Source organism: Teleopsis dalmanni, chromosome 1, assembly GCF_002237135.1.
Source record: "Teleopsis dalmanni isolate 2A chromosome 1, ASM223713v2, whole genome shotgun sequence".
Lineage (NCBI taxonomy): Eukaryota > Metazoa > Arthropoda > Insecta > Diptera > Diopsidae > Teleopsis > Teleopsis dalmanni.
In genome coordinates, this window is record NC_051846.1 from 49040306 (window position 1) to 49054161 (window position 13856).

Here is a 13856-nt window from a genome sequence, read left to right on the forward strand (position 1 = left end):
CGGCATGAGTACAATTGTTGTTGTTTTCAATGCAAATTTTAAATTTGAGAATGAGAGAAAAAACAATATGGCCGTTCAAACTCCGGCATGAGAGCCGGCGTATTTTTGCCCCGGCACTAAGGCAAAACAGTGTTGTTTAGTAATAAATTTCAAAATTTGCGCCTTTTAGGAGCAAACTACTACAATTCTAGTACGTTTTGGAGAAAAAATGGCAGTAAGCAACACAGCATTTTTTTTATAAATCGCTAATAATATAATTATTACACTTTCCGATTTTAAAAAAATGCATAAATACTGTTAACATTTATTAAAAGATAATATAATAATAAGATAGCATTATTACAGCCTCTATGAGTTTTTTCATGCGAGTTATTTTTGGTGGCAAATTGAGAGTGAGCATATCTAAATTTCCTTTTAAATTTAGGCACAACCAAGAAGTAGTAAAAATACAAAATTGGCAATACTGATGTGACACTCTGCATAACATGCATTTTCGGCATAGCCCGAAAGAGTGTAATTTGCCGTGCCCGAGACACTCTGCATAACATGGCCCTAGGTATTCGAAAAATTTAATAAAATTGCCTTAAACTAAGTAGGCAGGTCATGCTTAAACACACATAATTCAAATCTATACAACCATTTTGTAGTTTTGTACAGATAGCAGTTAGCTATGATTTAGAATCAAATATTATTTAAAATAAAAAAAAAACTTGATTCAAAATTATTTTTTTTTACGAAGCTTATTACCAAATTTCAAGCAATTCTGTTTTTATTTTTTAACTGATTTTACAATGTCTGGAAGAACTATATTTCTTGGCAAGAGCTCAGAGAGCAATCCCATTTGTATTGAAGTTAGTACCGAATTTGCTGATACCCTGGCAAAAAAGGTAGCTGAACATGTTATAATGGAAATATTTTCCATTACAAGGCATAACGAAGAACTTATGTCTGAAGATGTTAAAAACATAACGGCTAATGGACTTGACAAAATGGCATTATGTGGTAACACCGTGACAAATGGTACTGCCTGCAAATCTATGATTACCACAGACTGTTATGTGGATTCCAATCGTATTAAATCGGCTGCTTCTAATCCGTACTTAAATTTTATTCACGATTTTGAAAAACGTAACAATTGCAGATTATCAGAAGACAATTTACCACAAGTACTTGGCGAATGGGATGAACTAAATGATGATAGAAAGTTAGCCTATATAAAGGAGGTAAGTAAATTTATTGGCAAATAAATATTTTTAATATATATTTTATTTATAACGGTTTTAAGGCGTTTTTGAAAAAGTTGATGGGAAACAAAGAAATTCCTAAGAAACCTATCAATTCTAATGAATCTACACCAAATGTAGATGATGCAGAACTTTTTACGAGTAAGGCAACACTACCTAAACGTCAGCGTAAAGTTCCAAAAGGTAGACGTAAAACACCTAAAAAGCGCAAAGCAGGAAAGAAGGTTGCTGGACGTCGTAAGTCAGCTCGTGGTAAAGGTCGCTAGCTTCAAACAATAGTAAACTTAAGCTCTTTGATCAAAAAAGAAGAATTTCAATTGTTGAAATCACTATGATCGACTTTTAATTCATCAACAGGAGCTTTAAAAATTCAAAAAGAAATAATAAGAACAACTATTTTATAAGAATTATTTCTTAAGTTCAAAAAATCTGTTTTATGGACTTAATAAATATTTTAAGTTTAAATAGCAGAGATTTATGTGAAAAGGAAAGAAAATGATTTATGAAATAAATATATTTTATTATAATATTTTATAGATTATAATTTAATCTATTGTATTAAATTCTATAATTGTAAAGGTACGTTTTGGATATTATTTTTTAATTGTCAAAAAAAAAATAATGTAATGTTTATTTTTAATTTTAGTAAACATGGAGTGATGATGGTCCTAAATCATATATTATTACTTCATTCATTACAAAGAAACAACGAACTATTGATAACTATTTTGGACTTCAAGTTGCATATTATAATTTTATTAATACGCTTTGGAGGAAAATGATTTATTAATTAACTTTGTGTTTTTTTTTTATTTAAAAAAAGTAAGCAAATTTTTCATATTACTTTAAAATTATTATAACATACACATATTTCATCAATTTTATCAATATAAACAAAATTATAATCTAAATTCAATTTTAGTAAAAAATATATACATGCATTCATACAAAGATGGTCTGGAGGAACAAACCTCAACTATTCAAAACAATTCGGCTAAAGAACTATATGGTTAATATAAATGAAAACTATTTATAACGTAAGGACATTGAGCTAATGTAATTTAAAAACTTTATCATATGTACATCACATATTATATATATAAATTTAATATATATATTATAGTCTACCAATACAAAAGTGAGTATAGTTTTAATAACTTTTAACTTACACTAACAAATGAATTTCCAAACAGTGATACAATGAATTTAATAAATATAATAAATATAGTCTTAATAAATATAGTCTACCAATACAAAAGTAAGTATAGGTTTAATTAATACTTTTAAATTACACTAACAAATGAGTTTCCAAGCAGTGATGGACAACGAAAAACAAAAATCAACAGAAAAAACCACTAATTGGAAACAAAACTACTAATTGGAAATAATTCCTAAAACCTTTCAAAACTATTAATGGCCTTGGATAAGTTATATTGTTGTACTAAAACTATATAATAACAAAAGTTTATTTAACAAGTTAAAGAAAATTATTGCTTAAAAATGATTAAAAATTGTAATTTATTTTTTAAGACTTTAATTTTAACTCAACTTCACAGAATTATTTATTTATTTTTTATTTATTTTTTTAATAAACAAGATTAATGTATAAAAATTATATGCAGATAAATAAACCAGTTGATGTTTTCAAAAGATCACTGTATGGTCTATCCAAACAGACTAAGCTCGTTTTAATTTTCAAAAGCATGGTAAATGCGATTAGTTATTGTTTCTAATTTGACAGGCATGAGTTCTAAGCCTGACACTTGCAGTTCAACAAATTATATACGAACTATAAACGAATTAAATAGAAATTCGAATACTTCTCACAATCACTGGTGATAAGCGTTGTATAGTTAGCCAAATTTTAATAAATTTATCAAACTTTTGTTCTTGTTTTTTCATTAGTGTATTGTTTGTTTTTTCATTAATTCATTGTTTCTTCGAACTCTTCAAGTTCTAAGCCTGGCACTTGCAGTCCCATAAATTATATACGAACTATAAACTAATTAAATATAAATTCGAATATTTCCCTCGATCACTGATGATGAGTACTTGAATATACTTAAAACAGAAAAATATCAATAAATTAATCAAACTTTTCTTCTTGTTTCTTCATTACTGCATTGTTCCTTCGAAACTTTCTAGTTTCTTTTCGTCATAAGACTGTAACGACACTTTTTTGGGGTGCGTTCAAAAATATATAATTTTGCTGGGGTATCCTCAGCCGTCGTACAGGGTCGTACAATAAAGTTTATATTCGCTGGGACAGAGTTTTGATTGATAATAGAAAAAGAAACATAGTTTTGTAATATATTGTTAAATAATTTATTTACTTCAAAAAAATAAGTATCAAACAAAATACATTTATAATTCAAATAAATCTTTATATATAAAAAAGAAGTATATTTAAAAATATATTTTTCACAACGATAAAAATAATTATTATTCCCGCACGTGTTTATATCATAGCGGTGAACTTATGTCACCTGCATACACGAATTATATGCTTCCAATCACACGAGATCCCTGTTGTAAAAGATGATGATGCTTCTGCTGATTTGGTTAATGTGTTGAGAAGACTCCTGGCAAGATCACGTATTGTGCTGGGTTTCTCTTCTACGTTCATAAATGACGGATGCTCTACGGTTAAAAAATAATAAAAATAATAATTTAATAATTTGGCCAAATGAGCCAGGTTTATAATACTTTGGCTGAATAGGACAGGTTTTTGGTTTAATGAACCAGAAGTCATTACTTTCAAAGTGAAATTCCAAGTCCTCGATCATATCAAATGCGCGTCCTTTTATACAGAATATGCCAGAGCTTTGCTCTTTCTGCTGGAACTGGAATTTATCACTTCATCAGACTAAACAATAATTGACCTCAGATCTACATACCTTCTCGACGAGTCTGTAACCATTCTGGGATATCGAGATATTGAATTTATATATCGAATTTTTATTTAACTTATATTAACAATTTTGTTTACATTCATGTAATGTTAACATAAATTTAACATCAGTTCTGTTATTTCAATGTTACGATTATTGATAATAACATAAAGAGAAAATTATGTTTACCCGCATTTTAACAATTTGGCGACAAATGTTAAATATGTTTTCAAAGCGCATGTCACAAACAGTTAACAGTTAACAAATGTTCCCACTTTTATATCGTAGCATTTGCTTGAAAAGTCCTTCACAATATTAAAAACAGTGAACATTCCTTTACATAGTTTTTGGCATATTTTCACAGAATCAGTCGAGATGTGGATTTGAATGTTGATAGTACACAAAAGAAGCGAATTGCCATCGCGTCGGTTAATGATAATTTTTAAAATAAAGCTAATATAAAAAATAAATTAATACTGAAAAAATTTTTAATTAAATTAATAAATAAAATAAAAATATTTAAAAAATTATTAAAATAAAATAGATTTAAAAACATTTTAGAAAGTGAGAATTAGAATTAAAATCAATGAAAACGAAAGTGAAAAAACGTGCACATTCGTCTCAGATAACAAACGTAATATAAATAACAAAAGAAGAAAGATAAAAAAAAATGTTAGCATAAAAAAAAAATACCAAAAACAAATATAGTTAAATTTTACTCAGAATTGTTGATGAGATTCGAAGAGATTGAGATTCAAATTGACGTCATTAATGGGTGTTTTAGCTGTGTAAGTGTGTAAGTGCAAGTCGATTGAATTGTAGTGCAGATTAAATTACGGTTAAAACGAAGCATATTTTGCTTTTAAACGAATTAAAGCCGAAAGGGTACGGTACGTAAACATTTTGACCTTAAAATTAATTTCATTTTGTTGTCTTGATTTTACTAAATACCACAAAAAGTTGCTTGCATAATAACATGCAGCAAGGATAAGCACTTCGTAAAAGACAAAACATTCACACTGGCATGCACACAGACAAACAAATCTACGTCACTGTGCCAGCTAACTACACGTATGCAATATAGACATAAATCCATTACGATATATATTGTTACAAACTAACTAACGAACGTACGAAACACACACACATATATACACTTTAATACAAGTAAGAATGTTTGTCCTTGAAACTTTGTGTAAATAAAAATTGCATGAACTGAACTTTGTGTAAAATGTGTAAATGTTACAGCAAGGAAAAGTGTGAGTTTAAGCGATTGTGCAGGTTTGTGTGTCACTCATTTTTTTTCTTTTTTTTTTTGTTGTTATTGTCGGTTGTGTTGTTGGTCGTAAAGTGTTATTAATGTGACGTTGAAGACGTACAATTAATGACACTACTACAAAATTACTAGATCACTGAGGGAATAATTGTGTGCAATTAACAAATTTAGTTGCACTTTCTGAATAAGTGAATTTATTCCATTCCGTTTCGTTACTGTGCCTGTGCCTGTGCCTGTATCTGTATCTGTGCGTGTAGTTCCATTTGTTCTAATGTAAAAAAATTGATTGTGCTTTTTACTGACAAAGCCATATTCTGCGATGGCATAGTTGCTGCACACGCAAATGAAACTGGGTTCAACTTTTGACATTTTAGTGGCACGCGCCCAAAGGATGCACCAGCTCATCAGTTCAGTTCACTAGTTCAGGGTTATTCTCATATTCGTGCACTGCCGTGCAGTGCAGTGCAGTGCAATGTAGTTGGCTTATGCAACACATTCACAAAGCTTGTTGGTTCTTCATGTAGTTTTTTCTGCTCGTACCTACAAAGTGAAGTGGAATGGCAAAAATATTTGCTTTGTGGCATTTTTCATATACAATTTGCAGATATTTCGTGCATTTTTTTTAATGTTAACATGCAACAAAATAGGAATTTTATATCAACAAAAAAAAAAGATAGGAAAACATTTTTGTGTGCCACTTTGAAGTTGATGTTCACTTTGTAATTGTACAAGGATATGTAGTTCATCTGTATCTGCATGTGTGCGTGTATATGTAATGATGTTACGAATGTTGCAAGCATTTTTCGTCCTTGAACTAGTATTTCCACTTACATAAACCATACAAAACTACTTTAAATGTGTTTGCTCAAAATGTATGTGCTTGTTAAATTTGTTGTATTTATTTTAAATAAATTGCTTTGAGAGATATTTTCCTACAAATACTTCAGATACAAGTACTTTTGATACATTTCAATATATTGCAGTAGAACCATTTTTTGAGTTTTATTAAATTTTAAAATTATTTCTTTGATTTAAATTCAATATATAAAAATTTTACAATATTTTTTTTAATGTGTTAATATAATGTATAGTATGTAAATTTATCAAATAGTAAATTTTTCAATATAACTAATCGACTTACATATTTTCATAAGTAGTTTTAATAATGTATATTTTTTGTAAATTTATCAAACAGTAAATTTTTCAATACAACTAATCGACTTACATATTTCTGTAAGTCGTTCTAATAATGTATATTATGTAAATTTATCAAATAGTAAATTTTTCAATATAAATAATTGACTTACATGTTTCCGTAAGTAGTTCTAATAATACTCGCCCCTGAGGAAGAAATCAAAAAAACTTTGAAGTCTTGCATAGTGTAGCAGAATTAAAATTAGGCAATAGAATTTCGGATTAACATTTTAATTCTTTTTATTTATATTATTATTACTTTAATAATATTAATTTATAATATTTTCTGAATCTACAGAAATCTTAAAATGAAATTGTACTTAAATAAAGTTTATGAGAAGTACTTTTTTTGAATAAGTCCAAGCGAATTATCGGGATCCCTCCTATTTTGGGCCGAAACATGAACAATTCTTCCATTTATTAATGTATCTCAAAAACTATAATTGGTATGAATATAAAATTTGGGTTACAAAATACCTATACTATATCTTCAAGATTTTGAAAGTTTTATGATATTCTACTCACTAAAACATCTACTCTTCTATAAAAAAAATTGTCATAAAAGCTTTTTTATTATAAAAAAAATTTTAATTCTATTAACCTACTTGCCTTTTGTGAAATTAAATTGCAATAAGAATTGGCTATACATATAATATTAAAGGAATTGGACAAACTGCAAAATATCCGTCTGATCACTATGTGAGATAACTTCGCTGTTTTTTAAACGATTTGCTCGAAATTTGATATATAAACATATTAAATATTTATAAAATAATAATTGTCATAATGTTATACCTTATTGATTATTTTGGCAATTTATTTAAAGTTTATTATTAGTCATATTTTGCATATTTTTTATCAATCTTTAGCAACTAAAATAAGTAATAAGGGTAGTAATATTCAACTATTAGCAAAAAAAAATTTTATGGAAGAACTCAGATATACTCTTTAGAGTTAGCAGATAAAAGTGAAAAAATTCTATAAAATATTTTAAATTTTTTGTGCATTTTCACTCATTAAATTATATTAAAATTATTGTTACCTATCTGAGTTTAGCAGTTAGAATTGAAAAAATTCTATAAAATCTATTTAATTCTTTGTACATTTTCAGTTATTTAATTTTATTATTATTAAAATTATGCAATTAATAACTATATCTTAAGGTTTTAAAATCAAAATAAATTACCATTATTCGATCAGTAGTAGAAAATATTATATAGGTTTAAAGTTCGAATTTTTTAAAAAATTAATAAGCGGACCACTTCTGTTTTTTTTGGTTGAAGTTGTATTTTTCAATACGAATTGAATATACTTATATAATAGAAGCATAAAATTTTTTTTTAAAACCAAAAAAATATTTATGTAAATTTTTGTTAAAAAAATTTTATTAAATGCTTATATGGAGGGTATGAATTGAAAAGGATGAACTAGGACGAAACTTTCTAAAGTACAATTGTCGTGTATCTCAAAATTCATTTTTCTGTTTATTAAAATCTAAAAATATTAAAAAAAAATGAGAAAGTTGACCATGTTAAGACCCGAATATGGAGGGATTCTGGAAAAGCAAACTACAGATATAATAAAAATAAACAATAAACCCTTTTATTATTTTATTTTTAAAACAGAAATAATAAGAAAAGAAGACTGGTAACTATTCTAAAATAAAAATTTAACTTTTTTATCTTACAAACACAAAATAAAGTTCCGAGCTAATTAAAATATAATATGTAGAGATTATCTTCTTATAAGTAAGTAAGAATAAAACTAAGACCTGTTTTCTATATTACATTAAAAATTTATTTTTTAATTTCTACAACAAACTCAAAAATTTAAAAGTAAAAAGCTTTTCAAAAAGCATATTCAAAACAATACCTTTATACATTTTATGTTAGGCATAATTAAGTCGTGATTTATATATAGGATTATATAGGATATATAAAATCCTCTATATACATAAATGCTTTCACATGTTCACAAGTGTAGATTGCTAATTAAAGATCTAATGTTTCATTAGAATTAATCATTATTAAAATACTGCCCCATCTTTCATTGTTGAAAGTATTTACTTGATTTCTTAAATTTATAAGCTTGGAATATCCATATTCTAAAATTTTATCAATAAGTATTTTGTTTTGATTTGTCAATTTATTAGGCTATATGATATCTTTATTTTTCATTCATTATTAATCTTTGACTAATATCTCAACATTTCGAAATCTTTGAGTTTTATTGTTGATAAATTTGGCTGTTTTAGATGGTTGGTTGGTTAACCACGACACCTTTAATCATCACTTTTTCAACATTTTTCCGCAGATTAATTAAATTCAATCTATGTAGCATATTGACCTCTAACGTTAATCAATAAAATAAAACTGGGACATTCTGTGTCCTATTGATAGGATGATTTGGAGAAGAACTCAGTTATGCCAAGGAAGTTTTAGTCATTACTTCAAATGCAGTTTTAATAATTGATTAACACATCAGAAACTGGCTTAAATAAAATTTTTCGCTAATGGAAAAGGTGTCATTTCAGTTAAATAGCATTAACATTTAATTTCAGTTAAATGTATGTTGAAACTTCTGAACTTTTTCTCTGTCAACGTTTAAAACTGAGTAGAAGCAGACTTTTCAATCTTATGGATGGACTTATTGCTGTACATATTATACTTAACAAAATAAGAGCATCTATGATGATAATGTCCATCAAAACTTTATAGTTCAACTAAATCGTAAGGCGCAGAATGAAGCGTAATAAAAATAATTAATATGTAGCATTTTTATATATTTTTTTTAATAGACTAAAACTTATAACTGAAGTATTGATTTTGAAATTAATCTATTTGTTTCATTGACATATATATTCAAAAATAATCATTTACACAAAATATATACTAAATTGCCAATATGATATAATTTAAAACATTTTTAAAATAAGCTTTTAACCACAACAATATTCATTTTTATATCGAGAAAAATAGTGTTATAAGTATACACATTTATGACAGTTGATATAAAAAATAGTACGATAACAAAAATTTGCGCTTCCGGTTTTCTATTTCCAAAGAATACTATTGCATTTGTTTTTATTATAATGGAAACTAACATAAAGCGAAAGTTTTTTTCGTAAAAGAATAGATATGCACTACAGGCTGTTCATCCGATATTTTACGCTTGCCTGCGTATTTCACTTAAGGTTTAATTTTTTTTAAATTGCTTATTTTTAACTTATATCTAGCAGATATATAGCATTTCAATTTTATATTTTTTTCTATAAATATATTTTTACTAAAGATATAAAACAAATTTCATACACACAAAACAAAAACAAATGAAAGCAACGTGAGTGCATTGAATCGCATCAGAAGTCAAAATTTTTTGTGTGCATCGAAGTGGAAAAAGTGTTAAAATGGATTTGACTTTTTTATATAAACAATAATTTTTTACTTGAATAAGATGTCCTTAGCATTTAAAAATATCTTTAAACTAAATATTTAGTTATTTTTAAATATAATTTCAAAAATAAATTAATTTTAATTTTATAATATGAAATTTTAATTTTAATTAAAGTAAATTTTATTTATTTCTTAGCTTTTGGTACTCGTATCGTATGAGTTATTTTTTGTTTACTAAAAACCAAAGAAGCAATTTAAATATTATTATATGTAGGTAGTAGTAAGTTAAAGTTTTTCTGTGAAGTATACATAATAAGTACAAAAATTTATTTTAATTTAAAATTAATATTTTCATTATAATAATGATATCATTTATATTATATTTAATTACATTTTATGCGCAATTTCTTGTAGTTACGAAGTCGTTAAACATTTAAGCACTTTGTTGCACATTACATGTGTAATATTTAAAAACAAATAGAATTTATTTAATTCAAAAAGTGTTTATATCATGTATAATATTTACTTAAATTTCAATTTTAGCCTTAATAAAAAAATTTAATAAAATTAATTCTTCTTTTTCTCTACTCTTTTAGATAATGAACTAATGAATTAAAAACTAACAAAAATTAAAAATAATATATTTATAATTCAAAGTACTTATATATTATAATAATAAAAAAAATTCATTAAAAACTTCAAAAAACCATAAATGTAATATAAAGCACTGCCCCGATATAAACTTAATTTATAAAATAACTTAAAAATAGGTAAATAATAAATTAAAAAAAATTAATAAATATACCATTAAATGTTCATTTGATATAAAATTAAGTGCTAGCATTTCAATTAGTTATTTTAAATACAAAGTGATTTTACTGAAAAAAAGTAAACTGTATATAAAAAATGTTATTTAAAAACTGAAATACATTTGTAAATTATTGAAATACGAATAAAGCAAAATGAAATAAGCCAACGTAAGTAAAGAGTGTTAATATTAAAATTAATCTCAATACAGCAACAAAAGAAATACTTATTGAATTTTTAATAACTAATTAAAAATTACCATAGGTACATGTGAAAAAGGAAACTATATACATATTAACATTTTTATGATATATAAAAATATTAAAATAAAATCATACAAATTTAAATTAACACTGAAGCTTGTGAAACCGTGTGTGTTTAATATTCAGAACAAACTCACTCACATATTCCTTCATTCAGCCCAATTCAATACGAGTAGCAGTGCACGTAAATGTAAACGTACGCTTTTAATTACACAAAAGTACACTGCAAAACAAACAATGTTCGTGCAGAAAGGATATTTACATAAAAGCAAAAATTAAAAAACAACAACAACAAGCATATATAAAATATATTAAAACAAAGCTTGGCAATTATTAAAAAGCAATTAATCGCATTACTGGGAAAAATGATAATGTATACCCACTAACAAAACATTGAAAGCAATAACAACACATATAATAACAGCACAGACACACACATATATCAGCTATAATAACAACAACAATAATATAACACAAATAACAATAACAATTTGCAATAATTTAAGGACACATTAACGGTTGGCTGTTGGCTTAGCTTGTTCGCTCCCATGTGTTCATGTGTAAACAACGGAAATTAAATAAAAATTTTCCTATTCAAATGTGAAGCAAATAATTTTATCAACCATTAGCGTTTTGTGAAAATAACTCGCAAAGAGCATGGAAATGTCTTAATGCGTTCAACTAAGCGGATTATCGACTGACTAATCAATGGAAAATTAAGAGAAATTGCGCATTTTGTGCTTAAATTAGTAGAATTGTGCGATTTCAATGTAATTCAAGTTTGCCTAATCATAATATTATCACTGATTCTTCCTTATTAACGAAAACAATTTTGTGTCTACAAGGATAATACGGAAAATAAACAAATATGAGTAAGTGGAAAGTCTTTATTATTGCACTGCTTAATTTTATTTGTAATTGAAATTCATTTTAATTAATATATGTATTAATAAGCATATATATTATTATAGTGCTTTACTTAAACTGATTTAAAAATCTTATAAGTTATATTGAACATAAAGACAAAACAGTAAACAATAACTTCTTTGCGTTGAAAAGGTCATAAAGTCGATTTGCACTGTCGTCACTATGGTGATATGTCCAATTTTTACCAATCAAAAAATTGTTTTCACCCTAAAAAGTCCATAGTTTTCTTAACGTAATTATCTGTCATAATATAGCAACAATAAACGACCCCATCGGATATAATTGAAGCTATATGTTCGGACATAGTTTGCTCTAAAGAAGAGACACCTTTGCAGTCACAGCCTTTCTCTCAGGCACAGCACCTAGTTAGAAAATGCAACTCCATATCGAATAAATGCTGTTAAAACCTGTGTATCTCTGCGTTTGAACTACATTCGCCACGACACTCCCATTTAAATGACCAACCTCAATTGGGTAGGACACCCAAACCTATAGGTCCTGATCCGCGTGGTACCAGATTTACATATCATTGGCGGCATCCAACCGCCAATGAAGCTTACTGACTTTCTACATCAAACAGTATCGGGTGGTCCCTACAGGATTTTAGTCATCTCTTACGGCAGGCTTACCTTACCCTGGGACTATTCTAACGCTTTTTTACAAAGCGGTTTATACACTAAATACACTGTTACACTATTTTATGTTACTTTTATATCCAATGCACGATAAACTACATTAGCTGTCTACAGTAGGTAAAACTATTACAAATTTAGTTAAGCTAATGCATTTCAATAATATTGCGCACTATTAAGCTACTGTCAGGGGCTACTGTAGCGCGCGACTGTAGTTCATCGTTATATTATTACCCAAACGAAATCACCTGCATCTAAATCACATTGTTATGGTTGCTAAGTCCTATTAGCTATAACTTTAAATTTTTATTTTTTGCATCGATTATATTATCGTGTTAATTATATTCAAGCTTTTAATATTTGCCTAGCGTCCTTTAAAGTTGATACTATATAGCGGACTCAACAATTTACAAACAAGCTATTTCATACAATTAAATATTTAAACGCTAAAAAAATAAAACAAAGGCTACAAAGCTACGGCCAAAAATTTGATATGTAACCCTATTAAATTCACAAATAATGCAATTTAGGAAGCCGACTACAGCTGGAGAAAAGTACTTTTTATGCCTAAAAAAGTATAATACCTGAATACTTCTATTCACGACCTGAATATAAGTATATAGGCTTGTAATTTTCACCTGGAGTCATTTTCTCGAAACAAGATGTCGTAAGGAACTCCATACCAATGATAAGTATTGATAGAGTTCAGAAACATATTGTGAGTCAATCTACTATTGTTTGCTGGCTAATGAACGTATACCCCTACTGTTATCATTTAAGCTACTAATACTAAAAAGATATAATTTTATAAGATATGATACATGTATTTTAACAATTAAATACACTGCACAACAGATTTTCGTACCATAAAGAATAATTCTGTAAAAAATAAATGTTGTCTCTTGTGAGTAGTATTCACATCAATCCAAGCTTACGGAACAGAAGTCTGAATAATCGCTTCTTTTGAAGATGTGGTTATTTTATGTAAAAAAACGAATTTATAAAGTAACTAAATGCACACAGTATTATGTCTTTGCACTAGAAAAAGACAGAATGGCGGTATTTCTTCATGTTTAGCATAAGTCTCCAATATATCAGAAAAGCACTGCCGAATATAATAATATAAAACTAACTCAACAACTTAGTATAAAAATAATACATAAAAATTAATATAAAGAATTATTAAATGAAATAAATTTCTTTGATATATTCCAGATATATCATTACGAA

The 13856-nt window shown here is 26.9% G+C and overlaps 1 protein-coding gene across 2 annotated transcripts; it reads left to right on the plus strand.

Moving 5' to 3' along the window:
* Positions 1-708: 708 nt before the first annotated feature.
* LOC119669114 lies at positions 709-2646 on the plus strand. Of its 2 annotated transcripts, none has more exons than XM_038078895.1 (6): positions 709-1223; positions 1286-1823; positions 1891-2066; positions 2167-2281; positions 2473-2502; positions 2550-2646. In XM_038078895.1, the coding sequence occupies exons 1-2, from the start codon at positions 792-794 to the stop codon at positions 1508-1510; spliced, it is 657 nt and encodes a 218-aa protein (XP_037934823.1). In that variant the 5' UTR covers positions 709-791; the 3' UTR covers positions 1511-1823; positions 1891-2066; positions 2167-2281; positions 2473-2502; positions 2550-2646. The 2 variants fall into 2 exon arrangements, with proteins under 2 accessions (XP_037934823.1, XP_037934822.1); XM_038078894.1 differs by having other exon boundaries at positions 2561-2646.
* The last annotated feature ends 11210 nt before the right edge of the window (positions 2647-13856 follow it).

Coding starts and splice junctions, on each gene's coding strand:
- LOC119669114 (XM_038078895.1), top strand. CDS start 792: ATGTCTGGAAGAACTATATTTCTTGGCAAGAGCTCAGAGAGCAATCCC. Junction 1,224..1,285: donor AGTTAGCCTATATAAAGGAG/GTAAGTAAATTT, acceptor AACGGTTTTAAG/GCGTTTTTGAAAAAGTTGAT.